Genomic DNA, 22,458 nt, shown 5'->3' on the forward strand with positions numbered 1-22,458 from the left:
AAATCTTGGCATAAAATGTATTTATATGTATTTTTATTTTATTTGTAACTTAATTTTTAAACTACCGAACGTACGTAACGAATTTCCAGCATCACAAAATATTTAACTCGCCTGTATCATGCATGAACAACAGTAAATTCGTAACTCGACGGACCGAGATCACGCACTCACTGCAAAAAGGCTTGGGTCAAGAAAACAGGAAAATTCCATCTAAAGTTACCGCAGAGTCCACAGTGACGAATGATCTCGAGAACTCGCCAAAACAATCGACTATTCGTTTTCATTTACTCGTTAGTACAGCACTATGTCGATTAAACAACACCACTCGTGTTGACAATAGGCATGATGACAGTAATCAAAAATCATTAAAATAATATATTTATTAAATTAAACTTGAAGCTTGGAATATAAAACGCGCATTGTTTTCTTTGTTAATAATGTGATTAATATGTATTTTTATAAAATAAAATTACGAAATAAGGCAATCCGCCATGATATCTTGAACACCAATCAGAGCTCGTGACGTCATTTCTCAAAACAACTCGCGCGAAAGCGCGCGAACGTCACATTTCGTTATTGTGAACTTCCACTGCGATCTTTGTTTTTAATTAATTAATTGTTTATAACACGAGTTATGGAGCCCGGATTTATCAAGGCAAACAGCGCTAATTTGCCTAGAATTGATATCATAATGCTGGGAAAGTTTTTGGCATCAAATAAAGATTTTTGTTCAGCTGAATTTAGAAATGTTAAAACTTCCATGTAAGTATACTAGTTTAATTAAAAAACAATGAGAGATGAAACCTAACCTCGAAATAGTTATTTACATTATAAACTATGCTAGAATCTAGAGAACTATGTAATAACTTACATCAAAGTGATCTTCACAAAAAAAAGTTGTACCCTGGGCAATATTGCTTTTGAATCTCGCCTTGCAAGTTTAAGCCACTTGTTTCGTATTTTTTTATTGTGAGGAACGTACACAAATAACTTATCAGGAGTTGTTTTGGATGTGTTCTTACACTGGGGGACCCCACAACACCTATGCACTTTCGAATTCATATTTAATAACACAAAAAACTTAATTATTGCACGAGCGTTGTTTACTTGCGTCTTGTAATTTCAGTCGTGACGTCACAAGTGACGACATGACACTGACAAGCGTTTTCGCGCCGGATTCAAAGTGGACAGAGAAAAATGCAATTATTTGATAAAAAAACTTCGCATTTTCTTAAAATTAATATTTTTTCATATAAAATAGACGTATACCTACATCATACAAAGGAATTTAAAAAATTGTCATCATGCCTATTGAATCGTTAAAGATTTTATTGCTTGCACTATAAAAGTAATTGAGCGATAACTTTATAGCCGTTAAGGAAAAAACTGGCCAGTTTTACGATTGCAAACTATGAAAGACATTTTATAATTAAAAAGAAAGTGGAACACTCAGCCCGTCAGTTACAAAGGAGGTTATAATATCTATGCTATAAGTAGGTCTGTCGTGGAGTTAAAATCTCTCAGACTAAAGAATGCCTCTGTACCGTGCTCTGTACAGTACGACAAAAGATATGAGCCAGAATTCCACGTTCATTTTCCTTTGCCCTTTAAAAATTCGTTGAAATGACTACGAAATGTTTTAGAAGCGTGTTTATGAGAGACGACGTAATTATGCTAATGACTTTCCCGCCAGAAATGAAGGAATTCAACAGAAAAATATGCAAGAATAGCACCCGTAGACAATAGACGCTGAGATTTGCATCGAGACTCTTTGAAATTGTAGTTAATTGAAAGAAAGGCTCTTACTTTGATTGTCGCGCTGTTATTGTTAGACAACTTAAAGAAAGAACGTGTTTTGATGTTTTAATTTTTATTTAAATTATTTTGCAGTCTTAAAGACTTGTGACTGTGCTTATTTTACAGATGATATCAAATACATATTTTTTCAGTTTTTTATTTTAAAAAGAGTGACGTAATAAAATCTTATAATTTATCTAGCTTCAAATTACATAATTATAAACCTTCTAACTGGTTGAACATAATTACAAAAATATTTCTCGTTCCCAACGGTATCTTATTCGAATTCAGAATCCGAATCCTTATTGATCGCTTCCCTGCGCCTGGAGAAAAGGACGGGTAGTCCTTCACCGTACGTTAGAGAAGGATAAGTATATTTTTCTCAGGACGGCTAAGCCCAAAGAGGATATCGCTTGGGAAGGTTGTAACGGGATTTTTGATCCTTGAGACTTGGGGATACATGGTTTTAATGGCTGCAGAGTACGGTTATCAAATATTCTTACCCTGTAGATAATTACCTTATCTTATAGAATTACATTAAGGGACAATTTTTAATCATCAGTTATGGGACGAATAAATATAAGTAATAAATAAATATAAGTTTGAAATATTTTCGATGCAAAGGCCGTCTAACATATTCTTCAGATAAAAGGTGATTTAAAATTCGGCCCTTAATGGTGAATAATTTTTAGTAAACTTTAAAAATAATCACCAAGGAGGTACATAGACAAATGGCAACAGCGTAAGAGACCCGCAAGGAGGTTATAAATTAACGCATTTGTTTAGACACACACCGTATAAATAAGGTCATAATGAGAGTGGCTGTAAGAACCTTTGTTGTACACAGATAAATAATTCACTCCCTTACCTCTTTATACATGTAAAGAGAGGAAATTAACAACACCAGATGTAGTATATATGTGAGATAATTATATGCATTTTGTGGCTGGTTTTTCTTAATTATTCTGTATTTATACGTGAAATATTTAATATGCGTCTATAGTTATACGTAATCAACACGAACAAAGAAGGGTGTAAAGAAAAAATATATTCAAAATTTTTTTAAGTAAGTAAATCGATACTGAAAGAATAATTATGAACATCATATAGTTGGATGAATGCACCCCATTCTCCTTAAAATTCTATTTACCTAAAATGCTTATACAGGGTTACTGGTAAGTAGACCGCATCCTTTCAGGAGGTGATAGTATAGGTCAATACGGACAAATTTGACCCTGGGATACACTGGGCAAAAGTTAACCCGTTTCAAGATAATCGAATTTCAAGATCAGTCGTCTAGGTACACGTATACATTTTCATTATTAGTCAAAAGTCTTGTTTTTGTGGATTTTTGTGTGTTTTTGGATAGAAGATGAATCATTTCATAATAACAAACCATAAAACTGTACAAATCACAGAGGAAATTATAGCGAACAGCAATTACTTTTTTAGTAGATATTTTCTCAAAAATATTACTCTTCATTTTTTTGTGCAGAATACTTAAAAAACATCTACATTTATCTAGCTATCCAAAAAGCCACAAAACACACAAAAATCCGCAAAAACGAGACTTTTAACTAGTAATAAAAATGTATACGTGTACCTAGACGACTTGTAAAGAAAAGATCTTAAAATTCGATTATCTTGAAACGGGTTAACTTTTGCCCAGTGTATCCCAGGGTCAAATTTGTCCGTATTGACCTATACTATCACCTCCTGAAAGGATGCGGTCTACTTACCAGTAACCCTGTATATTCACTATGCGCGCATTTTCATTCATTTCTTGGTAGATATCCTTCTCCTTCCTCCTTCCTACATCCTTCTAATAAAACCGCCATTGATAAGGTTTTAAGACTTTGAATACGCTGGCTACCTACCTTACATATAAGTTCTTCGACTGCCAAAATACTTCTCATTTGTTTCATCAATATACTTATTATATAAAAAAAAGTTAATAAAACCTGAACCAAGTTAACAGAAAATTTGTGGGGCGGTAGGTAGCTAGTAACTTTATGATATGTATTTGCATCGATGTTGTTTGAACTATTAGACAAATTGATTGTACTGACCGCTTGTGACTTGTAGAGTAGTGGCGAAGAGACATAGCAGTGACAGCGACAGGCATCCGAGCGAGTTGAGCCAATATGCCGCGGCCATACTGTATCCTGAGAACATAAGTATGAGTATTAGATATCACCTAAAATGTCTGTATAATTGCAGTACCTACCTACTATTCTGTAATGACCCCTACAAGTGAACCTAATAAAAATAATCGAACCATAAAAGTATTGCGGATGTGTCGGCCATAATGCCAACAATTATTCATATTAATATATTTAAACAATCATAAAAACTACCGCTGTACATTAGATTTGACTTAAAAACAAAATCTTCAGATCATTCATTGATGCAAAGCTACCAAGGCGAGCAAGAAAGTTTCAGTTCAAGGCGGTACATGTAGCGCCATCTAGTAGGAGGTGTCGACACTAAACGCTTAGGGGTACGTTTGTGTTTAGAAACGCCACGAGCGGCCAACCGACTGACTTAATGTTATCGCCGCAAACGACTAGATGGCGCTAGTAAAGGAAAATCGAGCACTTTCCTCGAAGCGTAAAAGGGATTTTTACGTTACGTTATGCAAAGTAAAGAGTATAACGTTCGCAAAATATTAAATGTTAGCTAGGTACTGGTATAGTTCGGCCATTCAGAGAATGCGTTCCTGACACGTCGCGATTGAACTGACGACGTAACTACATTCATTGATTATTGATATAATAATGTTGTTTTAATGCTCCTCAATTGTTAAAACGGTAAACAACCAGCAAAAATATTTTTATCGTAACTGCAACGCCATTGCAAAGTTACGTCGTCAGTTCAATCGCGACGTGTCAGGAACGCATTCTCTGAATGGCCGAACTATAACACTTTTTTTTAATGTATCAGTTAAAGTTATCTAAGTTTTAAATGACTTACCATATCGTCAGCATGTGTGTTTTCGACGCGGCCGTCCGCCCACCACAGATCACCTGAAAAGAAAATCTTTATGAAACTGGGAACAAAATATTTCAGTATTCGTTTATCATGAATATTTTCCAATATTATTCAGACACAAACGAATAATTTTTCGATGAACTTTAATTACAAGGTAGTTAAATATTGAACCCACTCTCAAGTGGTCGATCATTTCTTAAAAAATACATTCTACATAATTAATTAACATACTTAAACCATATCTGCTTAACAAGAAGTAAAATAATCCTAAAATAATATCTTTACACATAAACAACACGTAAAAATTGTAAAACAATATCATACACCAAATAAAGACTATTGGGTATCCTTTTCTCATAGCGACATCAATACTATCTCTCGTTACGCGTAGCACGTAGCGCGTAGCCCCCGGCTACGAAGTGGCGTAGCCGTCGTAGCGATATACAATTTACTTGGCGAATGTGTTACTTGGCTACATCGCCAAATTCGCTTCTCTAACAAGACTAAGAAAAATGTATCACGCTCAAATAAATGTGTTTTATTTTACACAGTACCTACATTGTTTGGAAAATGTAATTTTTAGCTAAGGTTTCATTTTAAACATTTTTGCTGATAAATTGTATTTTTGCGCTTGAGTCATACTGATAGTTTCATTTTTCTACGTCTGCTTTACTCAAAGCTTTCAGATGAGGTATGGATATTCCTGTTGCAAATATCTCTTTTATCTATCATCCATTCATTTTTACCCAAGCTTTAGTAACATTTAAGTACGGTAAATCGTTATTACAATATTATATTTTCTATGGGCCTCACTCAGATGCCTGAATTAAATAAATAAATAAAATAAACAACTACCTATCATAGATTTTTATAACGCATTTCACTACATGCAAACCTTTCCTACGCCCACATCCATAACACTTCACTCAAACACCATACCACCGTACCCAACAACATATCATACCCAACAACATATCATACCTAACAACATATCATACCCAACAACATATCATACCCAACAACATATCATACCCAACAACATATCATACATTATACCTTATACTTATCACCCCGCTTACTGTATCATCATCATCATCAGCCTATAGCAGTCCACTGCTGGACATATTATCGCTTACTGTATACTTTATACTATTACATTATCAGCCTTACTTATAAACGTGAATTAAATATAAGTAATACTTAAGGGCTGTTTAAGAAAATTCTTACTTATAAACGTAGCTTAAGCATGTCTTAACTAACATTTAATCACTACTTAAGACTTTAAGTAGTGATTAGTTAAAATGTTGCTTAGAAGGTGATTAGAGATTTTATAAGTAAGGGGATATATGTATACTTCTCGCCTACCCTTACAAAGGCGTTCAAACTGTTCTCATAAAACAAGGGCGCACGTGACACCGAATTTTCGCCATAAAACGCTCATACAATATTACGGGGGGTGCTTCAAATTGGAAATATGTGGAAATATTTCGATTATAAGCAATTATTTTCGAATATTTTACTTTGTAACTTCTTTCTGTGCCTGGATAACATATAGCTTAGTAATAATTAGGTACATTCACCTGTATGACCCCCACACAAAATTACGTAATATTAAAAGTACAAGGGGCCACTCGAAAAAAGTCCCTACGTGTCCATACAAAGTTATCCAGGCTCATTTCTATTGACATCTCTGTAACATTATCTCAATCACTCATTTCTTCAAGCGCTTTTACACACTATCAACATCATCATCATCCTCCTGCTCTTATGCCAATTTTACTTGGGGTCGGCGCACCATGTTTTCTCCTTCCATACTCTTCTACCTGCCGTCATCTCACAAGTAACATTGTTTTAACCATATCGACTTTTAAGCGCCTTCATACACCATATCCAACTAAATGCAAGCTAAATTCCGACAAAATATAGCAAACAAGCTTCATAAAAAACTTTCAACTGCAATCCGATGATAAAACTTGGTAGGAGTTCCTATTTAGTTCAATCAAACGCCAGTTCGCTTGAACAAAAGCCACGCCACAGGAAAAAGATAGTCGGTGAATTCAATGAAGGAATTTCTCACTTCATTTCAAATGCAAGCGAAGTGAAGGTATGAGAGTGAATTAAATTAAAGTGCTGAAAAAATATTTTTTACATTTATGTTTTGGGCGCTTTTGAGTGGTTCCGGGAATTTGGAATACATTTCTATGATTTTATGAGTTGCACTTATTCATATTAAAAAAATAGTTTTATACCACAGTTCTAAGATTTCGTAACATTGTAGAATGCTTTTCACATTTTTGTTTAATAATAAATAGTAATCTTTTGCTTGTAAAATATGTATGCTGGTGCGACGATAGCTTGCATGGAGACAAATGGAGAGATTGGACTGTAAAATCTGTTTGTATTTTATAAGTATAAAAGTTAACATATAAAAAATAAATAAGACAATCTATAAAAAATGAAATGTATGTTCTCAACAATCTTTATACACTGCAAATGCATTAACTACAAATAAAGCTCCTCAAAGCAAAACGATCAACACAAACCAACCTAATTAAACGCTTCGATTTCCTATTAAAACACTAAAAGAAAAGAAAAACTAATCCAGCAAAGCTCATGTAATCGAAAATCACCAGCTCCAGTCGGAAGGGAACGAAAGCCAAATTGGGTCACCCAACGAACCGCGGCCAGTCTATCGAGTTATAGCCAGAGACGAATTTAGTATGTAGCAAGGGCCCACAGCAAACGGTGGCCTTGTAGCTGATTAAGGCACAAAAACATTTTTTTTTAATCCCTTATTCTACACATAAAATATTTTTTGAAAACAATTCCTTTCTATCTAGATGAGCTCGGTTGTTAGTTTCTCATACGGCATACCTTATAGCTATGATGATGTATGTTCGATTTGTCATTAAAAAAGGTTGTTGTGATTAAAGAAAATATATTTTAAACAACAAAACAATTACTCCACATGACAATTTGCTGCGGGCCCCGCGCCTGCCAAATCCGGCCCTGGTCCACAGCAACCCCTAGCGCGACCGTGACGAACATAAAGTTATTCGCAACTACGTAGAAGTAAGTTCGACCGAACATCGATGAGTAGGTAAATATTTTAAGGGCGGAGATACGTCCCCCGTATACTTTTATGCGCTTTTTAGGGAGCGACAAGCGACGGTTACGATCGTGCCATTGTGAGATACCTTTATGTACTGCTATCTTTTTTGTTTTATCTTGAAAGTGAAATGAAATATTATATTTAAAAAATTGGTGTACTTTTATTCTAATACCCAAGAATTGAAGTAATAAGGGAAATAATAGTGAAAAAATTAAACCTAAGATAAAGCTACACAACTTTTTCCACCTTTTCCTTTTTCATCTACAACACTGATATTGTTTTCAATCTTTCAATAAACCAACTTAAAGTTGTATGAGACCTAGATATTTATCTCTACCATACAAACAATAAACACAAAATAAAAGATACCTACACGAAAGTCTTGTAGTGTTATTTCTACCTTCTATCCCCATTGTAATAAAACTTTAAAGTCCTCTATAGTTTTCATAACTGCATTACACAAAGCGACACAGTTCAATGGAATGTGCAACGCGGTGCAACAACAAGCCTGAATGCTTCAACTTAATACTGGAAGCCACAATGTATGAGTATGAACATAATTCCCTAGTGAGTTGTGAATGAAGGCTGTTCTGGTATTCTATCTCCGTGTTCTAGTTGGTCTGTTGGAGTTTGTAGTGGGTGGATAAAGTTTAAGGACTATTTTGTTCTTGGACAATAATGTTGTTTATATGTATTTAGCTCTGTACCTATGTCTATTTCTGTTGTTACAGTCTGTATGTACAGATCAATGGACTATAATGAATTTTAATAAAAATTGTTACAGGCTGATTCAACGCAAGAGTAAAACAAGCTTAAAAACTGCAAAAAAAATTTGAAGCTAAAAATTGTAAGAGTCATATTTTCTAATATCAGATTTCCATTGCGATTTCGATTTTGAGCAATAAAAGCGTCAAGGCGAGTTCTGCGCAACAAAAAGTAGTTCATCTCTTTTTTCAGGGCATCTCCTATGGCTAGCCGCACACACTCAATAATATTGTCAATAAAGTACGTATTGTCAATAATATTGTGTGTGTGCGGCCTGTATTGCGGTATTGTTCAATAATATTGTAGATTATCCAGAAATTCAGATTTTTTCACGTCAATATCGGGGGGAGGCAGGGGTATTGTCAATCATATTGACGTGTGCGGGCGCGCGGCAATATTTTAGTTGAGGAAAAGATTTCAAGGCAGGCGGACGTTCGTGTTATTTGTTCAAAATGGAAGAAGAAAACAGTATCCAAAGCGAAAATAGTATTGATACTGTTGATGATAGTACCCTTACTAAAAAACATTATTTGTCAGTGTTTATTAAAACATGGGAAACTTATCCAGAATTATGGAATACATCCTGCAAAGCATATCGTGATACAGTTAAGAAAAATTTCCTTTCTCTTCTCTCTTCTCTATAATCCCCTCTCACCAAGATATCTTCGGGAACGTTTTGAGTTTCTTGTCCCGAGAGGCAAACCTTGTCGCACTTCCTCATCTCTCCTTCTTCGTGTCCCTTCCCACACTACGAGCCGCTATGATGGATCGTTCACTGTTCGTGCTGTGAGACTGTGGAATTCCGTTCCACACTCGATACGCGAAAGCCCATCGTTGGGTGCATTCAAGAGACGAGTAAAGGAATACTATTTTTCGACATGAATGATATATATATTGATATATATATATATATGATTCGTATGTATATATATCGGGTGTGTCGTTCATAATCACATTAAATGAAATGCATTAATATACTGGTTAATATATGTCGATTAACACAAAGATAAAAGAAAAATACGTAAAAATAAAAAAATGTTTTTTTCAAACAAAGTAAATGGAATAAAAATGTGCAAAAATTAGAAACACCATATAAAAGTCAGTCATTACAAACAACTGAAATTCTCCCTTGAAAACTGACAGATGTCAACTGATCAAAACAGCCGATACTCCTAACTTTATCTCTGCTTTACACATGATGTTGTAAATTATAAAAACGAAAAATGACTCCTGTGACTAAACCACTGAATGGATTAGGTTATTTTTTTTACAATTCGCCATAGAATATCATAAAGTATATGTGATATGATTTAATGTGATTGTGAACGACACACCCGATATAATATATATTTTTATATGTATTATATTTATGTATTGTGTAGTTTTACTACATATATATGTTTAGTATATTATTATTTTATATATATATATATATATTTTTGTTTGGTTATTAACGTTTGTTGTGCACTTTTTTTTGAATCTACCCTACCACTATCGAATCTCTCTATGGCTTTAGGGTTGGCTGTAAGAGAACCCAATTCGTTAAGCTCGCCATTGTACATAAACTGTCTGTATTCTTTTTATGTATTTATTGTTAAGTGTGCAATAAAGAATAAGAAAAATAATGCGCTTGATAAGTTGCTCGATATTTATAAAAAAATCAAATCAAATACTCAATACTCAATTCTTTATTATATATGTTATTATACATTATATATGTTATAACAGGTGGTACATTTAGATTAGTGACAATATGGACCCTATAGGGCACAGCTTAAAGAAGTAGGAGAGTTTTAATACTAGCTTATTATTAAATTATAGATAGATAGATAGATATATTCTTTATTATGCACACCAATTAAAAAAACAACAAGAACAAACAAAAATTTTGAAGTCGGTGACACAATGGGCGGTCTTATCGCTAAAAGCGATCTCTTACAGACAACCTTTGGATGGATTGTAAAAAAGGAAATAACCATATCGCAGGTAGTTTTGATGCACTATGTATATATAATATTAATACATAAAACAATAACAAATAAAATATAATAAATATATATATATTTATATATATAATAGATAAATATAACAGAAATATGTACCTACACATATATGATATATTTTTAAAGTCGCCAATTAAACTTGACAACAAGTCTGCAACAGTATGGTATTATACCCAACTACAAATTAGAAAGGTAGTGTTTTTTTACCAGGTTCTTGAAAACTGCTAAAGATTGAGCCTGCCTTATTGTTACGGGCAACGCATTCCACAACCGCACAGCTTGAACAACTTAACAATATATTTACAAACATATTAATTTAAGTGTACATGTGAGTGTCGGTGTGAATGGGTGTGTGCGCTTGTGTGCGTGTGTTTGTGTTTGTGTTATGATTTGTATGTGTGTACTTTTATATAGTTTTTATTTACTAAAGGATTTGTCTTCCATGTATTCTTTTACTGTGTTGTGTTTTAACATTTGTCGTTGAGGAATTGCTTTAATTTCTTTATAAATATTGGAGTTTTATTGGAGTTAAATAGTACAAGAGAAGACGTAAAGAAAAAAATTAATTCCCTACGAACCAATTTTCGGAAAGAATTAAAGAAGATTCACAAATCGAAATCATCGGGAAAGGGTACCGATGAGGTTTACGTCCCGTCTGCCTGGACGTATTATGAATTGCTGTTTTTATCAAATGATGAACATCGTTTCTTTCTTGATTGCCTTTTTTTAGTTAGTAAAATTAATGCATTACTCAATGCAACGACTTTTTTCTTTCTTTCCATTATGTTCAACGTGCGCACATGAATCTAGCTGCGGAGCGACTGAGTCAGATTGTACCATGAAAAATTGACAATAATATTGTGTAGTGTGCGGGGATCATTTTATTGACGAAGATTTTGACAATCTTGCATTGACAATATTATTGAGTGTGTGCGGCTAGCCTATCTCCATGCCAAATGGAATTTCAATCAGTGAAAGCCATCGTATATTCATATAAATCCTTTGACTTGGAGTTATTTAGTGAGTGACTGTGTAACAAGCACGTAACGAATACAACTTTACGTCAAACAATTCAAGTTGGCTATGGATTGGCTTCAAGCACAAACTGATACTGAAACAAAAATATGTGTTTATTCTTGAACATGCAAAAATGTGTAAACACTGATAGACTAGAAGTAACAAAATGGCGTAGAAGAGCTTTTGCAGCGTTGTGCGTTATTGTAATGGTGATTTTATTTATTTTAGTGATGGTTTTCGGAAAAAAAGCTAATCTTGAACATTAACCTTCCGTGTAGAAAAAACTGCTACTTGAAATTCTTATTTAAAACTAGCCCTACTGGACATGCAGAATCATCATGCTCCTGCCCTTATCCCAATTTTATTTGGGGTCGGCGCAGCATCTTTTCTCCTTCCATAATCTTCTATCTGCCGTCATCTCGCAAGTAACATTCTTTCTAACCATATCAACTTTCACACAATCCATCTATCGTTTCTTTGGTCGAATGCATGCAGAATATTAATAAAAGTTAAAGTAGGGTAAATCAAAAAATGCGAAGGAAATAATTTGCCATAACGATACTTTTCAGAAGGGCTTATAGGGGATACGATTATAATTACATCATGATTTTAACCAAAATAATTATTTAATAAATAAGTAAAATATGTTAGGATAATGTTATCTTATCCCTGTCTATGAATGGCACTATTTGTTGTAAAGTTAAAATAAACTATATATAATATCAAGTGACTTATTCAGTGTTTCCATGTCCTTTAGCTTGCCAAATCCTCAAAGAAGCAAATACTAAGCGCATACACTAATGAGATAATATCATACTAATAATAATCCCCCTAATCCCCTAAGCTTTAATCATATGCATAAACTCCGTCCCCCAAGCTGGCATAACGCATTGGAAAATCAATCATAACATTATAGAACATAAGAGTCAAATTAGCATTTTAATGATGCGCTTCAAACTTCTCTATTTTAATTCGAGAGGTAATTGAAATCTGCGTTCCTTTGTACGCAAAGTTAGGAAAGTTGAGGAAACGTATACATTCACGGAGCAAGGAAATATGAGCGGAGATGCCATAATGCAGGTAGGTCAGGCGCCTTCTTCTAGGTCAAATACGCAATGTATGCGCAACCAAAACGATCAGTTACGAGTAAACTAATGAGGATTTCGGGTTCTTTGATACATCCATCAACGATTTTTGGTATTACAAAAAATGGGAGGGTTCGAAAGAAGGTGTAAAAAGACGGAGACAGTAACGTTCCTCGTCCCCCGAACACCAGCATTTTGGCGCGCTTCTTTCTTTAGGCATCTCCGCTACTCATTTTATTCTCCATGTATGCATCACAAACCTTAGAGCTGGAGTACCTACTTAATGTTGGTACTTAGCTAAAGTTAATACAGTAATAAACTCATCAATCGAGTTAGTGGGGCTGATGTGAAGTGAGCTTAGGTAAACCTAACTATTTGATAGCAAAGTGAAGTACAGTAACTGGAAATTGGAGTACAACCACTTGTCTATCATATGAAGCTCGATGTGAGTATCACGACTAGTTATTTCTAGCTGTTTTACAAGTGTCCCATGGGAATTACTTCCCCTGCGAATAGTCTTTGACACTCACAGATGATGTTGCTTTCCATTGGAAAAAATATATGTTTATGTTTTATCATTTATTTATTTAATTGATACACCAACAGCAATACATACACAAAAGTTATAAAAGATACATTACAAATTACATTACAGGTATACACATCATTTATAACAACAACATCATTAGATCAAACGATTACAAACATCACCTCTATAACATTTGTTACCTATGGCAATTCAAAACTTGAGAAAGCTACATTAGTGTATCATCTCCATCGAAAGAAAAAACAAATGAAGCCAATACCAAACGCCTAAGCCATTGCCAAACCTCGATGGCGCAACGGTCACCATGCCGGACTGCCGGACCTGAGGTCCCGGGTTCGATTCCCGGTTCGGTCGACATTTGTGTGATGAGCATGCTTGTTGGCCGTGGTCTGGGTGTTACAATATGTATTTATAAATATGTATATATGTAGCTATATGTAGTTTATCAGTTGTGTTAGCACCCATAACACAAGTTAATTAATAGCTTACCATGGGGCTAACCGACCGTGTGTGAAAAGGTGTCCCGACATAAAAAAAAAAAAAACTATACAAAACTTTACACTTACATTAGTTACTCAATAAGGAAATGATTAAAGCAGTTTTTCGCTCGATTCGCCTCGAAATCGAAGGCTATCATCAATTCTCGCGACAGCCTCAGACCCTCTTCACTATGTCGCTCTCTGTCGGGTAATCTGCTGGACTGGGGAATTATAATGATGGATATGTAATGCTTTGTACTTTACACTATTCTTGCTTTTAATGTATTCAGGAAGGATATGTTTGAAGATGTTTTTAACCCCCGACGCAAAAACGACGGGGTGTTATAAGTTTGACGTGTCTGTGTGTGTGTGTGTGTGTGTGTGTGTGTGGGTCCCCCGACACGACAAAATTTAGTTTAGTCTGACATGCTTTAGTTGGTACTTACGTAGAGTTAAAAGTTATTTTTTGCTTTTTATAGGGTTTAGCGTTTTTAACCTTTTGTCGTACTAATTGCGTACTTTTTTGGGTCGATGGTTTTTTTTAAATTATAATTTAATTTTTAAATGTAATATAGAGGTATGTACTGACTATTAAAATAGAAAAAGTTTATTTATTCGCTTGCTTGAACTCGCTAATCTAAAAAAAAATCTCTCAGTGTTATATCGCTCGTTTATCTAGGAAGGTTATTACTTTAAAATATCATCGAAAGTTTTTCCCAATGGCACTTAATGTAAATTACATACAGAAGTAGGCACATTATACTAAACTCATATTTCTTTTCCCCTTGGACTAGGCTAATTCTTATCCCAGACACCTTGTACTCAGTGCGAATTTAATACATAAAAAAACCGGCCAAATGCGAGTCGGACTCGCGCACGTAGGGTTCCGTACCATCCAAACTAATATTCTATATATATTTATGGATATCGAGCAAAAATGAGCAAAAAATGGGAGCCCCTCGAAATATTTATTTTATTCTAGTTTTCATTTGTTGTTATAGCGGCAACAGAAATACATCATCTGTGAAAATTTTAACTCTCTAACTATCACGGTTCATGAGATACAGCCTGGTGACAGACGGACGGACGGACGGACAGGGTCAACAATAGGGTCCCGTTTTACCCGTACCTTTGGGTACCGAACCCTAAAAAAACAATTAGAAATAAGTCAAATAACCAATCAGCTTCCATCCGAATATCAAATCACAGGAGATATAAAAACCATTTTTATTCAGACGTCACAAATATAAGGTTCATTTGTCTCCCTTCCGCCTCCCGTCAGAAATGATAAGGAACTGATTAAACGAGCTTCATTTTTTTATTTCAGACGTTCTGTAATCCGAGGATGTAATCCATCATCATTCAGAGCGATTGTCAATATATGCTTGGTTTAAGAAATTGTTATTTATGCTGCGCTTTATCAAATGTATTTATTTATTGACACCTACATTTGTTTTAGAGTTATTGTTTTCCATTTTAACAATATAGTCGTAATTTTCACCAACAAATTATTTTAAGGTCGATTGCACCATATTTACATACACACGTTTACATTGTTATTACAAGGTTAAAATATGGTCATATTGGAGATATGGACACTGTTCAGGTTGCGTGGTGCAACCCAACTTTACTGTTTTATAGTAGTTTCATTACACTTTTCTAACTAGGTCCTAATTTTATGGAACGAAAGACCATCTCCCCCAAAATGTGTATATCAATAATCACCAGCTATAAGTAAGTAGCCATTCACATGATAAAGGACATTCACTATTCAAGTCCGGACTGTCCGCCACATGATAGTCATTTGTCTACCCGCATAGATAACTCCTAGTGTCTTCCACAGCATTTGTCTCCAAGATTATTCTTTCAGATATTAACTTTGTACTAATATTGTTCCTTCTTCGAACCAAACGTTATACTCTGAATTAGGCCCAATGTTATTAACATAGACGTCCGTTTTTTGGGGTTCCGTTGTAAACTAGGAACCCTCATAGTTTCGCCATGTATGTCCGTCCGTCCTCGCTTAATCTCAGTGAGCACTAGAGACATGTTTGATATCAATATGTATGTCAATTACACCGACAAAGTGTAAAAATAAAAAGTATAGTGAGGCGTGTTTTTTTTTCATACACTGAGTGTGGCCACGCTCTTGGCTAGATTCTTAAAACTATTGTTTGCTTTGAAAATTTAACGAAGACAGTTATTTCAAGAAAACTGACGTTTTTCTTGTCGGTGAAATTGGGCCGTATTGACGTTCAAGACGAGGGTCATAAATCAAAAGTGGCAAAGTTTCGGGTGTTCCGACGCATTCATTGATGTCCTCCAGTGCGAACAATCCGCGGTGACATTACCAAGTTCGCTGTTCCGAACAGTAATCTTGTGAACTTTGAGGATTTGAGTGAAAACTGTGATCCGTGATCGGTTTCGTCGATTTTGGAGTGTCATTGTTATCTGGCGAATGCAAGATGGTGCTAGTATCAATATTAAACGTAGGAAACTGGCAATGTGTTAATTATTGCTAATGTGTATTGTAACTGTTGCTAATGTGTGCTAATGTTATGAAGCTTAAAATTTGTTTGATTGAGCTAATCACAGGAAATAATTTTTAAAAAAAACTGTGGGAGCTGAAAAATTGTTCTCACGGGAGGTGCTCAGACTTAGAAACTGGTACAACCCGTGCCGATAAAGAATGGGATTAGAAATCGCGACAGCTGTATTCAACTCTCGCTCCTGTGCTGTAGTGTATGAGCGAGAGGTAAATACAGCTGTCGCGATTTCTAATCCCATTCTTTATCGGCACGGGTTGTATATGATAAACTGTAAATATTCTCCTTGTTAGGGTTAATTGTTCACGTTAAAACGCCAAATAATACAGCAGCCTACCATGATATTTTCCCAATTACATATTTATAAGTACTGACGAACAATCCCTGCAGCTTTAGTACTTCGCTGTAAGATACCACATAGTTTCAGAGACAAACAATTTCATAAGAAAGTGCATGAAACATTTACAACGCCACAACACAATAATGGTTCTTAGCAAATTGTATCAAAATGGAACAAAACGTAGGAACTAGACCGTGGCTTCTTTATTATGAATAAATAAGCTGGAGTTTGCAATGAAATCCAATGTCGATTTAGTTTGCAATCCTCATCTTCACTGTTTGCGGTAAAACCGCGGGTTTTAATAACGCTTAGTTTATTTATAGGGCGCCCTTATTTTGTACGCCTTTTGTGTGTACGCAATAAATCATTTGTCTATGTGTTCTAATGACAAGAACAATCGCTTAACATCAGGTAACTGGGTTAAGGAGGTGAGATAGTCAGTCACTCTTTGAAAAAGGCCAGTATTCAGGTGCATCCGGTTAGACTAGACCCCAAAATAATTGGGACAAGGCTGGGCAGATATAATGTAGATAGAGAATATTATGTAGTTTGGATCTAGGTAAACCTGCGTTTATTCGATTGTTCAAGTATGGAAGAAAGACTCTGCAGAAAACAAGCCTTAACTACAGTGTTCAAAAATCATGCTGCATTACAAACCTATCTCTGTATCAAAGAAGCTTTTAGACAAGAAGTACAGATACATCTGCGTTGAAAATGGCGGTAAGTCTGTGGGAGACAGGGCTCTCAAAGTTTTGAGCACACGCTCTGCCATCCCGACCCGACACCGCATTAAATATACCTACATACTTATCAAGAATTTTCGAGCAATGGTTCCTATATACTTATAGTGAAGTTAGCGACGTATTTCTTGTGACTTCGGCATTAAATCGACTTAAATTGTCACAACGTTTATAAGTACTGGCTGTTTCTCGCTGTTTCGTCCCACGTCCTTTGATAAGCGTACACACTTGAACAAAAATAGCCTCAATCGTCTTCAAGGATCAATCTACAGTTCCCAAATTAGAATTCTTAACTAAATCGGTTGAGCTGTTAAGTTTGTGAATAATAAACAACGCTCACATTTGCCTTGATTAATGTTCGTTAGAAATGTAAAAGTCACAGTATATTTTACTGTAGTTACATCACTTTTGTATCTACCAAGAGGTTTCATCCGCGACCTGTGGCCATTACTCCATGCAGCTAGATAAAAAGTAGTATGTATGTGGCCTTCCTTGATAAATAAGCTATCTAACGCTATAAGAACTTTTCAGATCGGTTCTAAAGTTTCTGAGATTTTGACGATCAAGCAAATAAACTCGTCAGCTTTACAACATTACTATAGATTCCCATTCTCCCTTTAACGGTGCTCATGGGGAACTAAGAGCAATCCCATATCTGCCAGGAGAGAGGAGCCACTAAGTGTGATCGTGGTTTATCTACATTATACCGTGTTGCAAACCCGGCGTGATATATGAGGCTGTTCGCACTTCGTTTCCTTGAAATATTTTGCTCCGGCGCTTAACCTGGCTTTGGAGATACTTTTATGTGATGTTCAGGGGCCCGATTCTCCTAATTTTACTTAAGCAACATACGATTCACATTCGACTACAATCCGATCACGACTCGATTACGATTGACGCGTATGTGGCATTCCGCTATTTTTTCTTTGAAATAAACGTTTTTATCCTTTTCTGTCATCCAGTAATGTATCATTTTGTCTGCAAATGATTTACGATTGCAAAATGATTGTACAGCAAACTACCGTATAGACCAAAATCACCAAAATAGCAGACCAATCGCACACCAATCAAATGTCAATCGAATACGATTGGTCTTTTATTAGTAGCAGAATGCCCGATATGGTTAAAACTGCTATTACGATCATATTGCAATTCGATTTCTATTCGATTTTGACATTATTAACTTAGGAGAATCGGGCCCCTGGACTTTTATGAGAAGAATATACACTTTGAATTTGGAGCGTATGTTTTTAAATTGTAGTTTAGACTTTCGCGTTATAGAAACGATATAAAACAACTATACTTTCTACTATACTGTCATCATTAGTTAATGCTAGATTCCACAAACAGATTTTGTATAATGTACAAATTTTTTATGTCAGTAAAATTGTGTATCTGCGCATGGAGCAGTGGCCTGTGTGCTGATCATGATATCTCTTTAACTATGATCTATCAAATAAGCCTAATATAGAAAAAATAAACATATGTAGGTAGATCCGATAAACAATTTCTAGAAGAAAACAGTTAACACACAACCTAATACCGCACTGAGGATAATCGCTTAGCTACCCAGATACTGCACCAAAATGGCTATGTTCGTCCGTCCTCATTACGCCTTGTAAACTCAAAGCTTTCGGATACAATTTACAGGTGCAATTTCCCCAGCTATCTAATCTTCGTGTTGTGTTTAAAATTTTAACCTGCACTCCCCTCGGTTACGGTCTAAACGACCGACCGACGCCGTGTTATTAAAATTTCAAATAATTCTTTGCAATTTATGCGAGTAAACAAACCCGTTTCCATATAGACGAATGTGTTAACATGAATAATATAATACATGTCTTTACAATCCCACGTTTTCTGCGTAGATACTATAAAGGAAAATGTCGGAGTCATTCTTTAATCGTCCGTGGAAGCTGAATCAAGAAATACGTTTATTATTTCTCTTTAAAATATTTCGTTGGATTGTTTTTAAATTTCATTGCGTAACGAGTTGACTTTCTATATGTGCGTTACATAGAGTCCCTCATTTTGTAATCAATTTGGATTCAAACTTCGACATGAAACTGATGCTTAACCTTAGTGACACTAATGTTGGAGGACTTAAGGTTATTTGTACATGCAATGATATTTTGGTTTTATTGCTTTTCCAATATACATGGGAATGAAAGAAAAGAACTATAATTTGGTAACTAATCTTTCATAGGTTTAACACTTCAAAGTTGAAATATTCATTTATATCAATAACAGCCGATGTCTCGACTAAGATTATCAATCCATTTATGAAACAAACTAATATTCATACATACGAAAACATTAGATTTAGTTTCAGCGATACTCAGATAGTTTTTCTAACACAGGCACAGGCTTACAATAGAATTCCCAGTCTATCTATTTCATGCCGGTATCGCAGTAAAATCAGGTTGCGCTTGTAATTCACGGGCCCCGTGAAATGTGGCGGCATTTATCGCTGTTCCTTGCACGCCAAACGATATACCATCGACCATGTGCGGATTTACGCGGACAAGGACCAGATCATTATTTATTTATATTGAAGAGGAATGTGTGAGGGTTTTCTTTTGATAAAGTATACTTTGTATTAAAGATAAACCTAATATGCTTGGTACTGAAGATTTAGTATCACTGTTTACCTACTTGTTATGACGAAATCATTACGTGTTTGAATAAGCTCAGTATGAACGTGTATTAGTACTTGTATTATTTACCTATTGCTGTTTTTACTACAGTCAACCAGACTTTCGTTGTCTAGATTTCCTATGTTAAAAGTAAGGTGTCGTGGTCTCTACCACCCTAAGATAGGCTAGCAGCTGCCAGTAACAATTGAATATCGCACTAGTGTAAGTATAATCAGATTGTATAGTCAAAGAAGAATAAGCTGGCTAAGCAGCAAACACCGCAACAAAAACATTTGCGAAAAAAGACAAATCAACAATACATTTATCTCTCCAGCAGCAATTTCCATTCAACAGCATTCGCAGATATTTATTAGTTTGAAAAACGAGATTGTAATGCTAAAGTGACATGATTAATCTGAAAGTAATAAGAACCGGTGTCGGGATTCCACTTGAAGAGTTGAAGCTCGTGACAGGGGTACGGTGGAAAGCAATTATGGACCGAAGCCTTTTGATTCGCCATTACCTTTTCCAACTAAGTGTGTACTTGTGTTAAGTACCTTGAATTTTGTAATCGAAATATTGTTTATTTAGTTTAGTTTAAGCTGTTATAATGCGTTGGTGTGAAAGAGAGCTATAGGTACTTATTTAGGCCGTTATTTACTACAAAAGATAGGGCTATAAAATGACTTCCTCTTAATTTGACTATGATATATGATTAATACACATAGACACTTTTTAACCACGTGTCTGTAATAAATATCTATACTAGCATCTAAAACAAAAATGTCAATCTATTCAGTTTATATTTTCTTAAAAAAAATAACCCATACCTAAAGACGAAACGATAGCGAAAGGACCAAAAAAAATAACCACCAAATTCGAAACAACGTTCCTTCGATTCATATCTCCGCCATCGACAATCATAGACAGTATATGTATACCTACAGTATTCCTTAGATATCTTGGCCAATGCCGTTTGTTCGACAGTCCATTTAATATCCGGGAAACAAGGCCCGCTCCCCGGCGTTGGCCGCGAATTATCATATAAATGGAGAAGAAATCGCCTCGCACTGTCCTCGTGGGACCAACCTTGATAGCGTGGCTGCGGCTACAAACAGATATATATTCAGTGATTAACCTACAGAGTTATATGTATTGAATGAGGACCTATTTTTATGTTATTGGGTTTTTTGTCGGGAGTGTCCTTTTTGAATCAATCATTTTTAGCGATTTTGTGAATCTATTTATGGATGTTGAAAATGGAAAGATAATTTCGATTGTATTTATGCCTGGCGCATGGATTAGACGCTATTGGTATTTAATTTTAATGATATTTTGTCTGCGTGAACTTTGAAAGTTAATCGGAATAATATAAAGTATTCCATGCCTTAACTTTCGGGTTTTCCGGTTTCGTTTGTAAAATATGTTTATGCAATTCAATTGTAAGCATGAGGGAAAGAGTTCTTTTTAAACTCAACGTCACCTGCCTAGCTTTTTCCAACTATGTTGGGATCTGCTTCCAGTCTAACCGGATGCAGCTAAGCACCAAGGAGCGACTTTTTATCTGACCTCCATAATTTTTAAACTAAACTACATTAAAAAAACATCAAAGCTACCTAGTTATTTAACCTACTACATAAACACTAGCTCATGTAAAGGCTTGAAACATGTGATAAATACAGTCCTGATAGTTCAGAATAGTTGGCGTGCCTTGCTCGATTATCCTACATTGCACCATACATACTAGATGTTCGGAATTCCTTCGTAAACTCACCTTGAAGCGTATATACCTTCGACATAGCTTCGTCTCTTAGAGTACCCCGTATACTGCAGATTTTTAATCGGCCGATAGTTTGTGTGGGCTCATAAATCAGTATGCTCAGATCGGTTATTTAGCCTGTATCAGACCGATTGAAAACTTTGATTGGAATCAAATCCTCTTTAAGAAAAATCTTTCATCGAGGCAACTGCCGGCCGACTATTTCGTGTGCAGTGTGCGGCTACTCTTAGACAAGGCGACGCGCTTCGAATAATACACGTAACTTCTAGCAAACAATCTCAACAATTTCTTTATGAAACCAAAACATTCTCAAATTGTTTTTGAATTTGAATTTTGAATTAACGTACTTTGTTTTATGAGATCCTTTGATGTTGGAAGTTTGCTTTAATTACTTTTTAATTGAGTTAATTTGACTTATTGGGTCATTCGAATAAGGACTGCCAAATATGATTATAAGTAGGTAATTGAGACTAGTCAGAAACTTGATATGAAATTAAGGAATTTTGGAACTGCAAGAACACGTTTTTTATCAAGCTTTTATCTTAATCTTTTCTGGGTTCTAAATTAACTACAGTAAATACATATCATCATCATCATCACACGTTTTTTATCAAGCTTTT

The 22,458-nt window shown here is 35.2% G+C and overlaps 1 protein-coding gene across 2 annotated transcripts in view; it reads right to left on the minus strand.

Moving 5' to 3' along the window:
* The window catches only part of LOC124634522 (cubilin), a 108,433-nt gene that overhangs the window by 84,935 nt on the left and 1,040 nt on the right, over window positions 1–22,458 (minus strand). For both annotated transcript variants that reach the window (XM_047170123.1, XM_047170122.1), the window contains exons 2-3: window positions 4,771–4,823; window positions 3,867–3,962 (exon numbers count right to left, since the gene is read on the minus strand). In XM_047170123.1, coding sequence (XP_047026079.1) covers window positions 3,867–3,954 — 88 coding nt within the window. In that variant the 5' untranslated portion in view covers window positions 3,955–3,962; window positions 4,771–4,823. The remainder of the gene's footprint in view (window positions 1–3,866; window positions 3,963–4,770; window positions 4,824–22,458) is intronic.

The sequence above is a fragment of the Helicoverpa zea genome, chromosome 11, assembly GCF_022581195.2.
Source record: "Helicoverpa zea isolate HzStark_Cry1AcR chromosome 11, ilHelZeax1.1, whole genome shotgun sequence".
Taxonomy (NCBI): Eukaryota; Metazoa; Arthropoda; class Insecta; order Lepidoptera; family Noctuidae; genus Helicoverpa; species Helicoverpa zea.